This window comes from Lontra canadensis, unplaced genomic scaffold (assembly GCF_010015895.1).
Source record: "Lontra canadensis isolate GAN:19392208 unplaced genomic scaffold, GSC_riverotter_1.0 scaffold40, whole genome shotgun sequence".
Taxonomy (NCBI): domain Eukaryota; kingdom Metazoa; phylum Chordata; class Mammalia; order Carnivora; family Mustelidae; genus Lontra; species Lontra canadensis.
Genome location: NW_022631034.1, coordinates 3,620,672 through 3,639,966, shown reverse-complemented (window position 1 = coordinate 3,639,966; position 19,295 = coordinate 3,620,672). Strand labels below are relative to the sequence as shown.

The following is a 19,295-nucleotide window of genomic DNA, read 5'->3' as shown; positions in this document are numbered from 1 at the left end:
ATTGAATAGGTACTGTGTCCCAAGAGCTGAGTGTACAAAAAAGAGTAAGATGCTAGTTTTGATACCATAACCCTTCCTACTGGAAAAGACACATAAACAATTAAAATACAACAGAATTAACTTTCTGATAGGAGATATGTGCAAATTACTTTCACAACACAGGGAAAAAGTCACTAATTTTCTCTGGAATGGTAGAAGGAGAAAAGTTATAGAAAGCCTTCATGGAGAAAGTGACATTTGGAACTAGAATATAAAAAAATAGGTAGAAGTTTTCTAGTGTTTCTGGCAGATACCATGGCTTAGGGCAAAGCACGGTACATTTTTTGCAGCTTCTAGTAGCTCAAAATGGTCAGAATATTAAAGGCATATGGGAGAAGAGTTAGGGCAGAAGTCACTGGGTGTATATGCAATCCATGTCAAGGAGTCTGAGCACAGGGAGTCAGGGATGGCTTTTAACCAGAACTCTCCTAAATCGACCTGGGTATTTCACAAAATCTCAAGGCCAGGGAGCCCCGCTGAGGTTGGAATGGAAGAAGAACAATATAGTCGAAAGTCAGGGGCCACTGCAGTAGGGCATGGGAGACCTAAAGAGGCCCTGAACTAGGAGAGCAGTATTGGGACCCACGAGGGGAAAGGAAGTTGAAAACTATTTAGGGATTAGAAATCATAAAATGGAAAGATAAAGCATATGTTGATAAGGGAGAGAAGAAGTAAGGGAGGAAAGAAGTAAGGGATGTCAGGTTTGGATAACTGAGGAAGCAATAAAAACAATAATTAAAGAGAAGTGATTTAAGACAGAAGACATTATCTATTAGTAAAGTAGTCTAGGGTATTATACCATATTTTAACACATGCAAACTTAAAAACATTCCAGACAATAGACATCAAGGTATACAAATATGTACAATGCATTCCTTCAGGTAAACAGACTAAAGGCAAGAAAATAATACCTCCTACAAATTACATTATTTAGATACAATTGTGAAGAGGGCATGAATGTGTTAGGAATTAGAATCACTCACTTTACATTTTGTTTCTCAGAATTCAGAAATGATTAGAAAATGATAAATCCAATGTTTAACAATGAATGGGATTTTTTAGGATCTTAATTTTATTGCTTAATAAGGGACAATGGACTATATTTTAGAGAAATATGTAATATACATGAAAGCTTTAAGTAACACTTGAAATGCCAAGAATGGCATTCGTTAAAAATATCTTTTTTACACTAATAGTTTGACTAAAAAAAATCAACATTGGCATCTAATAAACTGAGAAGACTTGTTTTTCAAGTACAGTGAAAAATATATAACATGTATCAAGACTTATTGGAATTATTTTAAGTAAGTGGCATGCATTATGTCATCCCCTAATACACTATCAGAACAGGATTACTTTGCATATTTTACAGATCAGAAATGGTGTCTCAGAGAGACTAATCTGTCCATTGTCTCACAGCTGGGGAGAAGCAGCACTAGAGCCTGTTCCAGACCAGCCAAAGCTGAAAGCCTTGCTCCTAACCACAAAATCTACACAATCTCTCTTCTCATGTTGTCTTCATAATCAATAGAATATGCATCTCACTATGACCTTGAGCAACTCACTGGTACTTTTAGGGAAAGCATGTACTCAGTAAAGCAAGAGGTATGAGAACTAGCATCAATTAAGACTTGACTAGCAGTGCTGGGCTCTTCACTTGTTACTCTGTATCTATTATACTATATAACTTTAAAAGCACTCCCATGAGGGAAGTTATTATTGTAGTTGTTCCCATTTGAAAGAGAGGGAAACAAAATCAGAGGGGAATGGAGAAAGCTTTGGACCTACAAAGCTCACACCGTAACTGGTAGAGTAGAACGGAGAACCAAACGCAACTGCACAGCCTTTGTCCCACCCACGCCTCAAGATGTCTCCTTGGGGGAACATAGGCAAGGTCTCTTGGGAGAACTCAGCTCAGTTTAAACAGAGAGCAATATTTGTATAAAGAAGGAGCAGAGAATAAGTTTGAGAAACTTGTAAGTGGAATCTGAAGGTTTGTGAGCTTCAACTTAAGATGTTAAGACTTTTTATAAAGAGTGGGAAACTACTGGAGCTCTCCCAGAAGGAAAATTAATTTTGCAAAGGGGCGCTCACAAAGATTACCTTGACGGATGGGTGAGGGAGACTAAAGTCAGAAAGACCAATTACAATAATACACTAAATTCTTACACACTAGGAAGTAGGCAGGCAGAACAAGGACAACAATAAAACAACTTCTGAGTGGGGCAGTATTTTAAACTGACAAAAACTTACATTTATTTTGGAATTTTGGTTTATCATCTAATATAAAGGGAGACAATAAGCCTGGCTGAATGGCAGATCAGCTCTTAGCACCTCCACTAAACAATAGTAGATTTAAGTCCACAATCACCCTCCATTCTCTACAAATTCATATAAGAATCCACAGTCCTTTCATTTTAAGAATCATTTTTGTAAGCAAAGATTTTCCTCTAGTTTACATTAACCATATTTGTGGTATAAAGAAACCAAAGCCATTATCTCATAAAATATATAAGATAAACAATGGAACAGTTTGCTAATTAAAAATTTTAGAGGAATGTATTTCCTGGTAATAGTTCATATAGCTCTTTCTGAATTCCCCGGTGGCTGGCTATGTCATTCTGACAAGGTCAGTGGCCCTCATTTAACAGGCTGCAAGTGCTTTATCACATATTGTACTTCTAAGAAATGTTTATTACTGTGATGGCCCACAACTTATTTATGACCCCTGCAGCTTATTTCAAAGCTTCTCTTTTTATCTTTATGGTGCAAATGAATGTCTGTATCATAGATACTTCCATATGTGATGGAAATTATTTTTATAATAGCTGCTTTATTTACAAATATATATGTATATATAGTATGCACAAGTTATAGACTATCATCTTTGCAAAAGCTTTATATTTCATCTAGTCTGAACTAGTGGTAAATATATCCCTGGGGAAAAAAGAAGGATTAAAATATTCTACAATATGAAATTTTCCTTATGTAATAAAACTTTCCTGTAACTCTCTAGCTTTTCAACAAGAAACAAAAGTACTTTTTTATTTTTATCCCAAAAGAAATGGAAAATCAATAAGTTATTGTCAATGGAGAGGAGATAAGGAAATGTGACTTACATGTCCAAAATATCACTGAAACAGTGGTGTGCTAGATACTTTCTATTACATAAATTATTTAATCACTACAACTATAACTATAATGGGCAGTTTACATTTTACATTCATTTTCAGGATTAATGAATTATGATGTAAGAGTTAAAAATAATTTTCCTAAGGTTGCCTAGAAAGGAAGTAACAGAAGAAACTTTAAACCCATATATTTGTTCTGCCTGCAATTCAACTATGCATGTCACTAAACCACTATCTAAAATAGAAGACCCCCAGAAAACTATTAAATATTTTTGGCATATGTGATAGTAGAGAAAGGAAATAATCATTCTGTTTACTTTTGCCTCTGAAGCCCTTTTTTGCTGCTCAGCCTGGAGTCCACTTTCACAAAAACTGAAAACCGCCTCAATAGGATATTTAGGATGAGAGAAGTCATCTCAAGGCCCAACAAGTACAAAAACCAAAACCATCCTAATGAGCTGTATTCAACAAAATGAGTCTTTTCATCGCTTCAGATTATCCTGGAGTTGTGTTTTCTCTACAGTTTGCTTATTTAGCTGGGCACAGAAGATATTCATTAAAAGGCAGAATTGGCAGTCCCAAATACTTTCTGTCTTGAAGCCTCAAATACACACTGATAATTGGTGTGATAAAGTGAAACCCTCTTGAGAGTTTTTGTGTGGATATTATCACCCTTTGACAATCGAAGAAAAAAAATGAAGAGCTAACGCAACACAGCCCTACTTATACTCATTGAACAATTCAAATGACTTTGCTTGACTCTAAATTTGTTGGGAATCTGCAGCTGAAATTAAATAATGTCTACATTTTCTTGTAATTTCCTCAACTGGGGGTAAAGTATTTTTTTCTGTTAAAAAAGGAAGTGAGGAATTATAAAATAATTATACTTTGGTATGATAATTCTTGAATATAAAACATAATTTTTAAGCACAGCAGTCTTACTTGTCTTTTATGCATTGGGGTTGTTTATGCTATTTCATTTGCTAGAAGAGTGCCACAATTATAAAAGTGTTTGAAAACCACTCATCTAGTGGAGATTGTGTTGCCAGCCAAAGTAGGAGTCCAAGTGGTTTCAAAAAAACACCCAAGGAAGTTAAACGTGAATGATTTAATCTGTTTATTTTTGAAGAATTTATTTTAATTAGAAATACTCTCAATTTAAATGATTCCACCTATCAATACAACAAAAACTAAAATTTTCTTTGTGAAAAGATGGTTCATGAAATAATGGTATTAATTCAAGGTGCTAGGTAAAGTAGACACGAACAAAAATAAAATATATAAGGTTTGAACATTAAAGGGAATTTCAGATTATAGCTTTATCAACTGAGTGTTATCTCAAAAACTCCAAAGTATATCCATTCTTAAAATCTAAATCATTCCACAGATCCTCCAGGTTTTCATTAAAAAATAAAACTTTAGGGGCACCTGGGTGGCTCAGTGGGTTAAAGGCTCTGCCTTCGGCTCAGGTCATGATCCCAAGGTCCTGGGATCAAGCCCCGCATCGGGCTCTCTGCTCAGTGGGGAGCCTGCTTCCTCCTCTCTCTCTGCCTGCCTCTCTGCCTCCTTGTGATCTCTGTCTGTCAAATAAATAAATAAATATTTAAAAAAATAAATACATAAAAAAAAATAAAACTTTATTTCATAACTAAACTTCAGTACTTTGAAAGAAATTCTGTTTCCCCAAGTTAAAACCAAATTAGTATTAATCTAAATTTCAAGATGAATGCTATTTTTTTCCCAAGGGCCACATGCTAGGAAAATAGCCATGCTAGGGAAATAGCAGGACAGAGTAAAAGTAATCCATCTCAGAAATTTATAAAATACATTTCAACTCAAAGAACTAAAAACCCAAAACATATTTGCAAGTACTACTGTATTAAATCATGCTGGCCAGGATAAACAACAAAAACCAAAAAAAAGGGCGCCTGGGTGGCTCAGTGGGTTAAGGCCTCTGCCTTCAGCTCAGGTCATGATCCCAGAGTCCTGGGATCGAACCCCGCATCGAGCTCTCTGCTTGGTGGGGAGACTTGTTTCCTCCTCTCTCTCTCTCTCTCTGCCTGCCTCTCCGCCTACTTGTGATCTCTCTCTCCATGTCAAATAAATAAATAAATAAAATCTTAAAAAAAAAAAACAAAGAAGAGAGAGACTAGAGAACTCACAGTTGATACCCATTGTCGCTATCATCTTTGGTGCCAGTCCACCCGAAGGCCATTATGTTAAGGTAGGAAAACTCAAAAGTGTAAGTGCTGAGAACACTACGAAGGTAGGCAATAATTGGAGAAGACTCAGAGTTCCTAACGGCATTACTGAGCCTTAATCCTAGTCTCTTCTCTTTCCACACCACTCTTGATTGTGTAACTTGCTGTGGCCAACGGAAGTGAAAGAACACAAAATTGCTGTGTGAGAGTAGAAGATTTCATGGAACTTGATGAGGTGGTATGGCCTCCTGTTCCGGCCCTCTTCCAGAGGAACAACACATCCCAGATAAGGGCTACTCCTTCAGGCTGGATGCTGGAGGTTGGAAGACTGGGTGAACACTGCCAAGCAGGATTGTGGCTACCCACACATCTCCAAGTGAGAAATAAATCTCTGTGGTTGTAAGCCACTGAAAGTTTTGGCTTGTTGGTTACCGCTGCAAATGCTAACTGGAAGAAGGAGTAAAATCACTATCTCACTCAATTAAGCCACTAAGTGTTGGTTACCTGCAGCTGAACACATTCCTAAAGAATGTATCCATAATATTTACATGAATGAATGATTATCACCTATACATGCACTCTCTGGGCAGCAACTTACAGTGTGTCTTAACTGACAAAACTTCGTGCCAGGAAATCATAAAGGTAAAGGCCTCTAGGAAAGGGATGGCACACAGAGGATAACTTGCAAATGTATGCGGCCTTGCCGGGAGAAGTCCACAGTATGGATACCTGGGTAGTTACAGAGCTGCAAGGTGCTACAAAGTACTTGAGATGAGTTGTTTAAACAAATGCTACCAATGGGTAACAACCTTTTGCTCATTTTAGGAAACCAAATATAGAAGGATCAGGAGTAGATGGTTCTTTTCAAACTTTAAAGCATAATGGAGAAAGATGGAAGAAACTGGAATTCAGAAGGAAAGGATATGCACTGATGTTTTCTTTTCATGCCAAAGAATAATTAGAAGAAAACTATGGTAGCAATATAAGGTGAGTCACTCTAATGCATACTCAATGATTATTTATTTGAAAATATTAGCTTTCTTAAAAAGAAGCTTTAATTGTTTCCACCACAAAAGTATTCACTGCATTTCCAGTAATTTTTATATAGGGATTTTTCATTTTATAAATTGATGCACTGATTCATGTTTCCTCAATATGTCAGCCACTTGTTCAGTTTCCTTTATATTAGTGTCAATATTCTAGTTGTACTTGAATAGATTAGCTCCCTCTCCAAGTTTCCCCAGACAAGAAATTGTTCCTGTGTGTATCCAGTTGTTTCTGTCAGAAATCTTACACGAAGTCTTGATACTACACTTTTACTTACTAGCCGTCTCCCAATATCAACTCAGCAATGAATCCAATAGGTTGTACAAAGCACATCTCAGCTCTAGCCCCTTTTTTCCTTTCCACTTCCATAATCCTAGCTTGAGACAACTTAAAGTCTTGCCCAACCTACTGTAAACATCTCCTAATTTACAAAGCCCTACTTCTACTCTGGCCTTCTAATACATTGTAAACATAGCTGCCCAAATGATCACTTAAATATATCAATCAGTTCATAACCACTCTTCCACTTAAACATGCTTCATGACTTTGCATAGGATGTATGATAAAAAAACTTACACTTTTAATCTGGTCAATAAATCCTGAGATCATCTGGCTCACACCTGGCTCATTTTATACCAGTCTTCATCTGATCCCTAATATCCAGCCACACCAGCTTCTTTCCAATCACTCTGCCCTCCAGCACACCATCTCCTCCTGACTTACAGTCTTTGCATATGCCATTTGCTTGGCCTAAAATTTTCCTGATTCCTCCCTTTGCCTGGCTAACTTCTATCATCTTCGAGGTCTTATTTAAATAACAGCTCCTCAGAGATGGAACTTCTCCTGCTCAGACTTTATTATATTCATTCGCAGTACCTTGGTCTTATCCTTCTTAGTTCTTTGCATAACTTGAAATTCTTATATCCCTAGAATGATTATTTAATGTCTGCATACTCTATTAGTGCCATGGAAACAGGGGTCACATTTATAATCAGCCTTGACTAGAACAGGCTCTGGCACAGAATAAGAGCACAATAAATATCTAGAATGAATTAGTTAATTAATACATAAATAAAATTTATCAAATGGAGAAAATTTTGCAGATTCCAATGGATATGGTATATTTTTACTATAAATATTGTTCCAACCATCTGCAGAATGGGAAAATATATATCAAATATTTAAAAAAATTCATTTGTTTACAAATCAGAGGAAGGGTGACTGCACTGTACAAGAATAGTAGCAAAGTTCTTGGACTTCCGGTGTACCAAAATATGAGTGTATACTAAATTAAAAATTGAGAAAGTCAAAGTGCTTGAAACCTTAAAATTTTCTCAAGTAGACTGCCCTTTGTGTTTTTCAAAAATAACTTTGCTAATTGTTATAATTTTAATCAATCATTAAATAGAATGCATTTTAGTATTAAATTCTAAATAGAGTCATGTTCGAATAATGTTCCTATAATTGTAATCCCATAAATTGGACATCAGGATTTCACCTGCCCTAGAATTTCATTCAGTAAATGAGTGAAAGGTTAACAATACCCCCATTCCCCAAATCTTAACACTACTTTATTTCTTGTTCATGCTATGTATTGAATACATGTGTGCAGGGATGACTTTATTTGGTGGTGTTGTTCAGGGACCATGCTGATAGAGGGTACATCATGACACATGCCTCTATAACTGCTATATCAGGGAAAAACAAAGAGCATACAAGGTCATAAATTCTTCTATTCAAGAGACTCCTCACTTTTTGTTCCTATTGCACTAGCCAAATTAAGACATTTACCATGCCTCACATCAAAGATGAACTGGGAAGTATAATCCTATGATACTGGGTGACTTGGTGGCTCAGTTGGTTAAGTGTCTCCTTTGGCTCAGGTCATGATTCCAGAGTCCTGGGATCAAGCCCCAAGTGGGGTTCCTTGCTCAGTGGGGATCCTGCTTCTCCCTCTGCCTGTTGCTCCCCTGTTTGTGTGCTCTATCTCTCTGAAAAATAAATAAATAAGAACTTTTTTAAAAATCCCATGATGGTCTTAGAAAGGAAAGAGAAAAAGAAATTGAAGGGAATACCAATGCCTACAAGAGTCATTTAGAAGCATTCAGAAGCATAAGTGAAACCATTCATTTGCACAACATGCACTTTTTCTGCACTATGCTGTGAGCTAATTTGCCAGGGATGAAAAAAAAATCAAGTAAGCTACTATATAGGTGGTGGTTTTGGAGACAGTCATTCAAGAAAACAATTACTTAACAATGCTAAGAATGACACATATTCACATATTGAATTATCCTGAAAAGACCAACTACACACAAAACATACAATTTTTAAAAAGGGGGACCATTTTAGAAAGCTTCATCAAGGAACTCTAAAGTTTCATTAAACTACATTAACATCTTATATATTTCTCATTCAGACAAGCACTCTAAAAAGAACTGATCAACTTTACAATGATCTTTTCTCAGCTAAAGGGTAAATTTCTAACTTGATTCAGATCCAGAAGGGACCACAAAATGCTTCAAGCAGTTCTTCAAGTAGCAGCATAGTTTTTTTGTTATCTTCCTTTTCAGTGCAAATACCAGAAGCTATCATATTAGTTTTTATAATGTGAGCATCAGACTATAATTCTTGACTCCCAATAAAATATTCTATCTTCTATACCAACTAATACACTGTCTTGCCCATTGTTAAGCAATAATATGAAAAATATTAGGTGACATTTAAGAAAAAATGTTCATCCATATTCCCCGAATCCACATTCAACTGTCTTTTTCTGCATTCCTATTTTTCACACATGATCATATAAAAAGAAATTCTATCAGGAAAAAGGGGAAGAAGATTAAGAACACATCACATTCTTAAAATTATGGACAACTTTATACATGCAAAGAAGACAAGCACCCTCAAGGCTTGTGGCTTGCAGAGCCAAAAAGAGTGCCAAGGACATCCTCAAGACTGATCACAGAGAGTTATTCTGTTAGCAGTCACTGTTCTACCATGTCTTCAGGGCTGAATTTATGTTAATTTTTAAATATTAGAGAAAGTATATACCTTATAACTGCTCCAGAAAACAAGTGCCCTTGGCCCACTCAGAAGACAAGTGCCCTTGTAGATTAGGGAGGGATCTACAAAAGTGTACCTGGAACTAAGAGCTTGACATATATACCATTATATTTAGGAAAAACAGACATTAAACACTGTTTATACAAAGATTGTTCTAACTTTTTTAGACCACCAGCACATTTTAGACTTCAAGAGAAATGATCCTCAATTACCATCTCCCTAGTTTTTCCAACATACTTTCATAAATTAGCATGTACCCTATGCCAGGACAGAATGTGATCCTGTTAATCCATATTAACTATTAATAAATACTGTTTTCTTATGATTTTTACATAGAAAATGGATGTGCATTGCAGTTCTGGTAGTTTCTTCCTGTTCCAAAGTACAAAAACACCTCACCTTTGCACCTCTCCTCCTTTGTTCATATCCTACGTTCGTGTCTACTGTTTTTTAGTTTGGGCAGCTTGTTTATTGTCTGCATCAAGCAAATCTTAGCGATGTTGATGTCGAAAAAGCAAGAAAGCAGGTTAAGTAAGCAGGTAAGGAAGCAAACACAAACACCCGTACTCCTTGTATTACACGTCTAAATAACATCTCTTTAAATAAAGTTAGATACTTGGAAAGATAAAACGGTATTATTATGGAGGCAATTCACATCCTCTACTGGAGAAGGTTGACATCTTGTCTTATCTTTAACACCAAGTTTTAGGACATTCAGATTTTGTCATGTAAAATGGTGTGTGGGATTATATTCACAGATACAGAAATATGTTCCGTTCTATCACACCCACGAGTCCCAGAACAGTACACTGAAAGCTGGCATGAATAAGAACCATTCTACAAATGAAAAGCATAGCTAATGTGCTGATATGTAATGCACTAATTTAGTCATCATGGTTTTTCTTCAATTTTAAACATCATTGCGGCACTAAAAAGTTCTAGTTTGTCTTTTAAAGAGGGTTCTTAGATGTGAAGTATGTAGGTATATCTTGTTAAATCAATACTTTTGTTTGTAAATATTTCTGTATGTCATTGCTTATGAACCAAAGGCATATTTTAAGAGATGGAGATCATAATTTCCAAGGTGTTTTATTATTTTTGCAAATACGTTTTGGTAGTAAGTTTAAAAAAAAAAAATGCTGCCTTAAATTTCCCAGTAACCAAACTTCTTGATAAAGTAGACTCAGAATTTTAGCATTAGAAAAAAATTAAGTGAGAAGTATTTATTTCAAATTTGTTTCATGAAAGAGAAGTAAGCCATAAGAGTTATATAAACAGCTATTTAACAGTAATAGAACTTGCTATTTCAAAGGACACTTCAAAATGTAATTTTGTAATGCAAAAATATTCACAGAAATGAATATGCATCACAAATTCCAATTGTATCACCTTTTGTTTTCTTGACTAAAATGTTTTCCTAATCAAAATCTAAGGCAATATTATATAAAAAGTCCTAACCTCCATTCAAATCATTCTTGTTTTTTGGTAAGAAACCTCAGTGATTGATCCTTAATGAAATTAGCAAATTTAGGAAATAATTCATTTTTGTAAAATGAATTAAACCTTTCTCCGTCATCCAACACTAATTTAGTGGGTATTATATTAAAAAGATCAATAATTTAAAAGAACACTTTAATTTTCATTAAAAAGGACATAGCATCCAAATTTAGAATGGTTTAATATGAGTGAAATTAATTCCATATTTCTTAAATAAAGGTATCTTTAAAAAGTAAAATAGCTAATAGACATTAAATTTATAGTATTAAACTGCCTAGACAGTCAAATCAAAATGATAAGATAAGATGATCATCCAAAACACATAGCCCAAAATTCAGGCCAAAAATAACATGAGAAAGAGATGCATTTTGGACAGGGTCATCATATTGGCTGGTATCATTAACTGGATTTATTTGGACTAAGCTTCTTTTCCCTATTTCCTTTTTCTCAAATGTAAAGGACTCCGATTGTTCCAAGAGTGTGGTTTTACTGGCAGAGGTTAGGAGCCAAGAGATCTGGTTGTATTTCTATTTCTCTAACTAACAGCTATGTGCCCTTGAGCAAGACAACAAACTTAGCAGGGCTCAGTTTCCTCTTTTGTAAAATAGGACCAACTAGCGACCTTGCTATCTCTCAAGTGTTATGAACTCATGAAATAAGAAGATTATAGCTCTGTGAGTGTGTCTGCGTGTGTGCATGTGTCTGTGTGTGTTGCAAAATGGAGCAATTATAGCTGTATGTGTATGTGTGCGGTATGCCAATGTTCAATATGGTATTACCCTAAGGACATTGCTAATATTTAACAATCACTCAAAGTTTAAATAGGTATTTGATTTAATTACAATAGCTTTTATAATTGTCTTAAGAAATTAATCACACTTGAAGTAAGGAAGAAAATCTTTTCATGTCTTGAATTACACTGACTCAGAATAACACCAGAGTAAATATCCAATGTGGTATCAGTGCTCAGAATATGTATTCTGAGGGGTATCTTCATCCCACATGACTCTGTAAGATGCCCATTTGTGAAAAGAGCTACAATGTTGAATATATTCACTGCAGAATACTCAAGAAGCTACTACTCAAGAAGTCTAATTATTTGCACTTTTAAATAATTTTAGTTTCACTGTCACCTTATTTTTTTTTTAAATTCACCTGACACATTTTAGGTTTGTGTCTACTACTCTCCTTTTTGGTGCAACACAGTCTTCATAACACTTAAGCACTATCTCAGGAAAGTTTATTTCTTGCCTTGCTATTACCAAAAAATTTGATAATGCAGCCAGACATCTATAAGACATTTTGCCACTACACAAAATTATCTTTATCTCTTTCAATATGATAATAGTATTTAAAAAACTGTAATTTTTCTTGGTGAGTTAAGCCAAACAGCTCATTTTCAACTGTTTTTCTCACCATTTCCTCTGCGAGGACTGTGTTTCACCATAGCACCTGTGAAAATTTCCTCTCGCCCTGTGAAACTTTCCCAAATGATACTGATAGTACTTATACTACCAGTATTTTTCTTTTCAGGTCAGCTACCTCTTTTCGATAATTGAATTGAAACTTATAATGTCTCACATGTTTACCTCTTGGATAACACAAAATTCAATTATCTCTAACTGAACTCTCTCTCTTACACACACACACACACACACACACGTGTTCTACAATTCCCTTGTTCTTTAACAAATTTGTTATGCTACTACTTTGGGCATGGTATCACTATCTTCTGATGTTAAATATGCTCTCCATCTTACTGAACTTCAGATAGGGCAAAAATACCCTGGCACAACTGAAGAAACCACATCTTTAAGAAGACAGTAAATGAGTTCCTTTTAACAATGTAAGCATTTACTCCATTGTTAAAATATTTAAACAGATCATGTCAATGCTAACATAAATTCCAATACTTCATCTGTGGTAACTGCAATTGCCTTCATGTGTATTAAAGTAAAATAATAATTTTGTATAGATTTTAAGTAATTTATCAAGCAGTGAACAATGTAATGAAAATAAGTATATGCAGGAAATCCTTCAGGTTATTAAATTTATTTAATATTTTTTCCATGTGTCATTGAATAACAAATGATAATTTTCTATTATGGTTAATAATTTAAATAGCACATACCTCTTCAGGGGATTATATATCAAATATATCATCACAGTTTCAAAGTAGAGATGACAGCTCTTGACTTAAAATTTGCTTTATTGAAAACCTCCTTAATGTATATTTATATGACAGATTCTAATAGCTTATTAAATGTTTCTGTCATGAATTAATTACCAGGAAGATAAGCAGCAGATCTTCTGTACCGTATTAAATTGTGGTCACAAAAGTAATATAGTGCTTTATCATCAAATATGTAAATATCTTTGAAAAGCTTTTTCAAAATATTAATTTTTCTTTATTTACTAGGAATAACTCTATGATCTATAGATTTCAGTCATTTAACAAGTGTTAATTTATGTTTATGAGGGAGAGAGCATAGTATAAAGAAAAAGGTATAGAGACCAAATCTAGATATAAAGCTCTATCACTTTCTAGCTGTGTGATGTGGACTTGTCATTTCTGTTACTGAACCTTAATTCTGTAATCTTTCAAATGGTGATAATAATGCATCTTATGACTATTTTGAAGTAAAGCATCTGAATTATGATAGGTGTTTAATAATTGGTAGATGCTATTATAATTATGATTACAGTTCATGCACTATGTTAAGGGAAGCAAGATGACAAAGAATAGCTTCTGATCACAAAAGCTCATGGATTTCTGAGCATAATCACTTAATTCCAAGATAGGAAATAGATATGTTTAACTTTTTCAATGGCACACCTTAAATATATACTATGCCATCACAATATACAACACCCCCCACACAAACATTACTATAGAAAGAACTGATTTGTATCAAAAAGTTTATGTCCCACTCCTCTAAAGTATTTCCAAATCACTCCTCATGCACCACTTTGTCTTATTATTGGTTATGCACTAGAATTATAAATCAGCGATTATTACTACCTCAATTTTATAGCATTAAAAGAGACTAATTATATTACCAAAGATCACATGTTAATTCTGGAAGTAAGAAAACTACTTTTCTAAGGTTTTCTTACGCCTCTTTCACTACTTCAGGATAACTCACTAGAGCATTTTCTATAAAATATGACTATTTGTAATGATTCAAACCTGATTAACCAAACATGCCTAAAAACTTCATAAAGGAAAAATGTTATTGATTTGGGGTCATCCTCTTCCAAACACTGTTGATTTACAGTGCCACTTTTGAGTCTTCCTTGACAATTCACAATTCAGTACTTTAACAAACATGCAGAATCTACCATCTTTGCCTCCCCTGTCTGCTTTTGTGTGTGCTCAGAATAGAATTTAATTGTTATACTATATGGTCAAATTGACATTTTAATATTAAAATTCAATTTTTTTAAATCCTGAGGTACTAAAAACTCTCCATTAAATAGTGATGTGGCCCCTAGATTTAAGAGATGGAACATTAAAAAAAAAAAAAGAAGAAGAAGAAGAAGAAGACTTCAGGGTTCTCAGAAGATCCTAGAGTCATCTCCAAGTCATTTCCTTGGAAATATGAACTACTTAATGGCCATTTGGCTTGGCACAAACTAAAGGTCTGTTCTGTGTCACAGATTTGAATTAATGATCTTCCTAGAGACAACATGACTGACTAGAGTGGCCCAAAAAAGAATATGGGTAGTACTCTACAAAGCAGTCATTGTTACTGGAGAGAACAAATGTTCCAAATAATGTCTTTTATTGATGGTGTGATTGCTACAACTGTTATACTCAATGAATAGCATATATTTTTTTAAATGAAGAATTTTCTGAAAATTATAAAATAATTTATCAAAAGAAGAAAATGTAAGAAGAATCCAGAAATAATTCAAGTGGTAATTCACCAATAGTTAGTCTTTGTGTATTCTATTAATTTGGACATGGAATGAAGTTATAATATCATGGAATGTGTGATCCATTCTTTTGTTAAGACCACAGTCATCCTACGATGTAATTTTGATACATCAATTATCAAGTTATCAATTAGTCAAGTTAAAATGTAGCTTATCTTCAAATTTTTTAAAGGTTGTAAAGGACAGACATTTTAAGTCATGATTAAAGAGACCAAGTTTTTATATCAATATTACCATGCACTATGAACTGCAAATAAGAGAGAACTAAGAAATACCCCTGGGAATTAACACCATATGGGTAAAATAGTTTTTTAATGATGTTCAGAAATGATAAAAATTCATAGTATATTTACGTGTATTTCACAATTTTTTTTAATTCCAAAGCAAACAAAAATTTAGACACACAAAAACTTCAAGCTATGTTCTGTATTTTATAAAGGAAGCAGAAAAATTAAAAGAACAAAAGGAATACTTCCTACAAAAGGAAGTATTATAAGATTTTAATTAAGAAAATTTTAATGCCAGCCTAAAGCAGTGCTGAAATTCTGAATAAAACATGGCTACTGTAACTGGACCAGGTTTCTTTCTTTAAGAAGTTGTTTCTAATTCTGAAGCTGCATATGTGCAGGCACACGTGATGGAGACTAGAAGGGTTGCCATGGTAAGTACACATCTTTTCTTGGACAGTGAAGTATAAAAAAATATGTATAAAGAACTCTCACTTCATAATATGTCATGGAAATTGACTCTGCTTTCCCTACCACCACATATTATATGATGCAATGCAGTATAGTACAGAAATAGCCCACATTTTAAAAACTTCATCCCATTAAGATGGCTTATAAAACACGGAGCGAAAAAGGAAATAAGAAATCTCCAGGTTAGGTAACTCTATTTAAATCGTGGGTCTAGAACAAGTTCCACTTCCATTAAATTAATAAATAATCACACCTCGGGAATATTTCACAGGCCTTCAGACATCACCCCGGGAGTCCAAGTGCAAATATTGCTACCCACTCATTTCAATATACTTTAGCTCTACGACTCTTATTTTCAAAGGAAAATAAAAGCATTCTAACATCCCTACTTTCTCATTCTTGCCCAGGTGCGATTAATGATTTTCAGGAAGCAGAGATTTGACCCTCGTCTACTGTTTTTGCAAAAAGATCTTGGGGTGATTCTCCCGGAGTCGGTGAAGTCAGCTCGACGACGCCTGGATGGAGGCGTGACACGGGCTGGGGAGGTAGCAGAATCTGTTGCGAATAGCAGCAGGTTCTGAGGCGCTGGAGAACCCACGTGTGCCGGGGCTGAAGAACTTTTCTGCCACGTCTCCCGGAAGGAATGCCTCACTTTTAAATAGGGGACTAGCTGGGGCGAGGGGTGGGACGGGAAGTGGGCGGTAAAAACGGAGAAGTGGGCGGCAGAGAAGGTTCAAGCCCTTCATAGGTATGTGTCTACCTGTGCTCTTCTACCTTATATTCTCGCCCCTGGTCAACTTTATTATTTTTCCCTCTAATTGGAGGACTTAAGCGACCGGATGCTGAGCATCACATAGGCTCAGCCTGGAACAAAGAAAACCGAGTTCCTAATACTGTATCTCTCCCGTCGGAGAGATCACGTGTCCTGCTTTCGCTGGAATGCACTCTTCTCGCCCACGCTATAAAATCTCGATTGTGCTTAGAAATTTTGCCAAGGTTAAAATGCGATCACATACGAAATTGTTTTTCATCTATCAAGACAGCCACATTTCATCGTAGACAGGTACACATATTTACGTACTGACCCAGTTACCACTGCAGGTAAACTCAATGTGTTTAAAGTGTGGTGGGAAAGTAATCAAAAAGAGCAGGTGGAGGACCTTTATGCCTCCCTGACCACCCCCCCCCCACCCCCCCCCCCCCCCCGCATCATTTCTAATCCCTTTTGAAGGAGAACTTCGAAAGGAACGTGGGAGTCGCAGATGGTTCCTTTCTGAAGCCGATTCCCGGGAGTTGTGAAAGTGACCCCTTCCCTTTTCTGCCTGGCGCTGCGCCCTTTCGCCCAGCCCGCTCGCTTTGTGACTTGGTGGGGAGGAGACAGTGAGGGAGAGGGCGGAGGCGGGTCCTTTATTCAGCTCTGATGGCCAAGAAGTAGTATAATGAAGCAGTTTTGCAGCCATCGCCGTTATGAAGTCACACTATTTTTAAAGGCATTTTGTTCAACCCTTATCCCCTCACCCGCATGCTTGACTCGGCAAACAGTAAGACTAGAGACCTTCGGGAACCAATCTAATTGTCCGTGAGCCAGGATGCCATGATTACCGTAATGTTAATGTGCTCCCCTCTCTTTCATCTTAGGATCCGAAACTAGTCCTGCATCCTTAATGAGTCTGAGAGAAGGATGCAAGATGCTGAAGGGGCCCCAGCTCTGGGACTGGGAATAGTGCAGGTTCACCAGCTTCAACACAAAGGAGATGTGTGGGCAGGAGTTCTCTGGCTTAGGGGGAGAGAGGTATCGTTCTCCCTGACTCTCTGGAAAAGCTTTCACTCCATTGCTCCCCCACTTCTTTCTGTCCTCCAATCTGTCATACTCCTCTTCTCCTCCATCCTCCAAACCCCACCCTTTCCCTTCAATCCCCAAGGCATAAAATCTTCTAATTGCATTTTCCAAACAAACGGACATCAAACAGTAATGCTACACCGTCCAAGATAAAGGAACAAATGCGACCTGCCACAAGTGTGTTTGTGTGTGTGTGTGTGTGTGTGTGTGTGTGAAAGAGAAAGATAGCGAGAGACGATCAAATGGGCGCTTCATCCTCCAGACACCTCCGAGAAAAAGCTCACTGAAGATACCCAAGATAATAAAGAGGAGCTAAGACTACCTCAGCTCGATCAATGGTCCCAGTACCGGCGCCCAACACTCGCTCTTTACCTTTCCTTTTCGCAGTATGTAACCCTTTAGGGTCTCCCGCCAGCCCAGGCCACTCGGTGCTCCCATGCACCCACACAGCTAGCACCCATTTCCAAATGCTCCGCAACCTACCACATCCCCGCCGCCTCCGCGGGCCACCTCGCGAGCAGCTCCCTTGAGAGCGCTGAAGGCTCTTGTCCTCCCACCCCCGCCCCCCTCCCCGCGGACGCTTGTGTCCCACACCTCGGGCTCTCACTGTCACCGAGGCCACAAACGGCGACCCCCCCCCCCCCGCAACCCTCCTCCCCGACACGAAACAAGAGTGTGCTACTCACATCGCCGGGAGAAACTGCCCATGAGGTTTCGGAGAGAGTGAATCGTGCAGCTGCCAACGCTTATTCCTTAAAGTGTTTGGGGGTCCGCAGTGGAGTGGGCACGAGGGTCCTCGCAGGAAGAGAGGAGGGGTGGAGTAGGTGGAAGAAGACCAGGAGAAAGGGGATTCCAGGCAGGTGCCGCGTTAGACCATGATGCTGGTGCCCTTCAGGTGGACCGCTGGAGAGGTTCCGGCGGGAAGCGGCCGAGGGGAAGCCCAAAGCGCTGCCCGGGAAGGCAGGAGCGCATTCACTCCCTTGCCTCCGCCTGCCCTGCGCGCCGCGCTAGCGACCGCAGCGGCGGCGGCCGCGGCGGTGGCGGAGGCGAAGCTCCCTCCCCACCCCCAGAAGGCTCCACAGACAATAAATTCCAGGCGGAGAAAAGACGAGCAGAAAAGGCGAATCTTGCACCCAACTCTAACACACCCTGCCTGCTGCTGGGCGAGAATCCCCGGGGACCCGGCGCAGCCGCGGCTCTGAGGAGCCAAGCGCTCCCGGGTCTGCAGGCGACGGCGGCGGTCTTTGTAGGTGGCTGCAGGTACCTTCGGCGAGAACCCGCTTCCCAGAGACTGGGTGTCGGTGGCTTCAAGCCCGGGGTTCGCCCGGAGTGGGGGTCCTCCTGCGTGCAGTGGCTCGGCGCACAGGTGCCAGGCTTGGCAGGCGAGGAGACGCTGCTCGTGGCTCTTGGCTGTGTCTCCCCGCTCTCCCCGCCCCCTCTCTTTTTTCCCACCCCCTTTTCCGACGACACCAGCTGCAGCTGCTTCAAAGTGTGAAAAATGTCAAGGAGATTTTCCAGCGATAAGAGGGGGTGCCCACTTTCACAGCCCTCGGCCCCTTTTTGAGATCCTCCCCTGCCCCTCTGACCTCTACTTGGGCTCCCCCAAATTGTGAGAAGAAAAATCCCAGTCCGGCGGAGAACTGAAATGCTCGCCTCCTCCGGGCTTGGTCACAAGCTGCTTTTAGAGAACGGGACAAAAGGCCGAGCTCTCTGGGTTCCTTTCGTCGCCCACGGTGCCCCAGGCAGGTGCTCGAGGCACCGTGCCTGGCAGCGCTCCGCCACCGGCTCCTCCTGCTGCCGGACCGGCCCGTGGCGCTGGAGTGGCGCGGCGCGGCGT

The 19,295-nt window shown here is 38.1% G+C and overlaps 1 protein-coding gene across 5 annotated transcripts in view; it reads right to left on the bottom strand.

Annotated features, from left to right (window-relative positions):
• Positions 1-18,876, bottom strand: part of LRRC7 (leucine rich repeat containing 7) — a 547,026-nt gene extending 528,150 nt beyond the window's left edge. The window contains exon 1 of one of the 5 annotated variants that reach the window (XM_032870085.1): positions 18,145-18,876. In XM_032870085.1, coding sequence (XP_032725976.1) covers positions 18,145-18,146 — 2 coding nt within the window. In that variant the 5' untranslated portion in view covers positions 18,147-18,876. The remainder of the gene's footprint in view (positions 1-18,144) is intronic. The other 4 variants (XM_032870083.1, XM_032870080.1, XM_032870084.1 and 1 more) reach the window with 4 other exon arrangements.
• Positions 18,877-19,295: the final 419 nt, after the last annotated feature.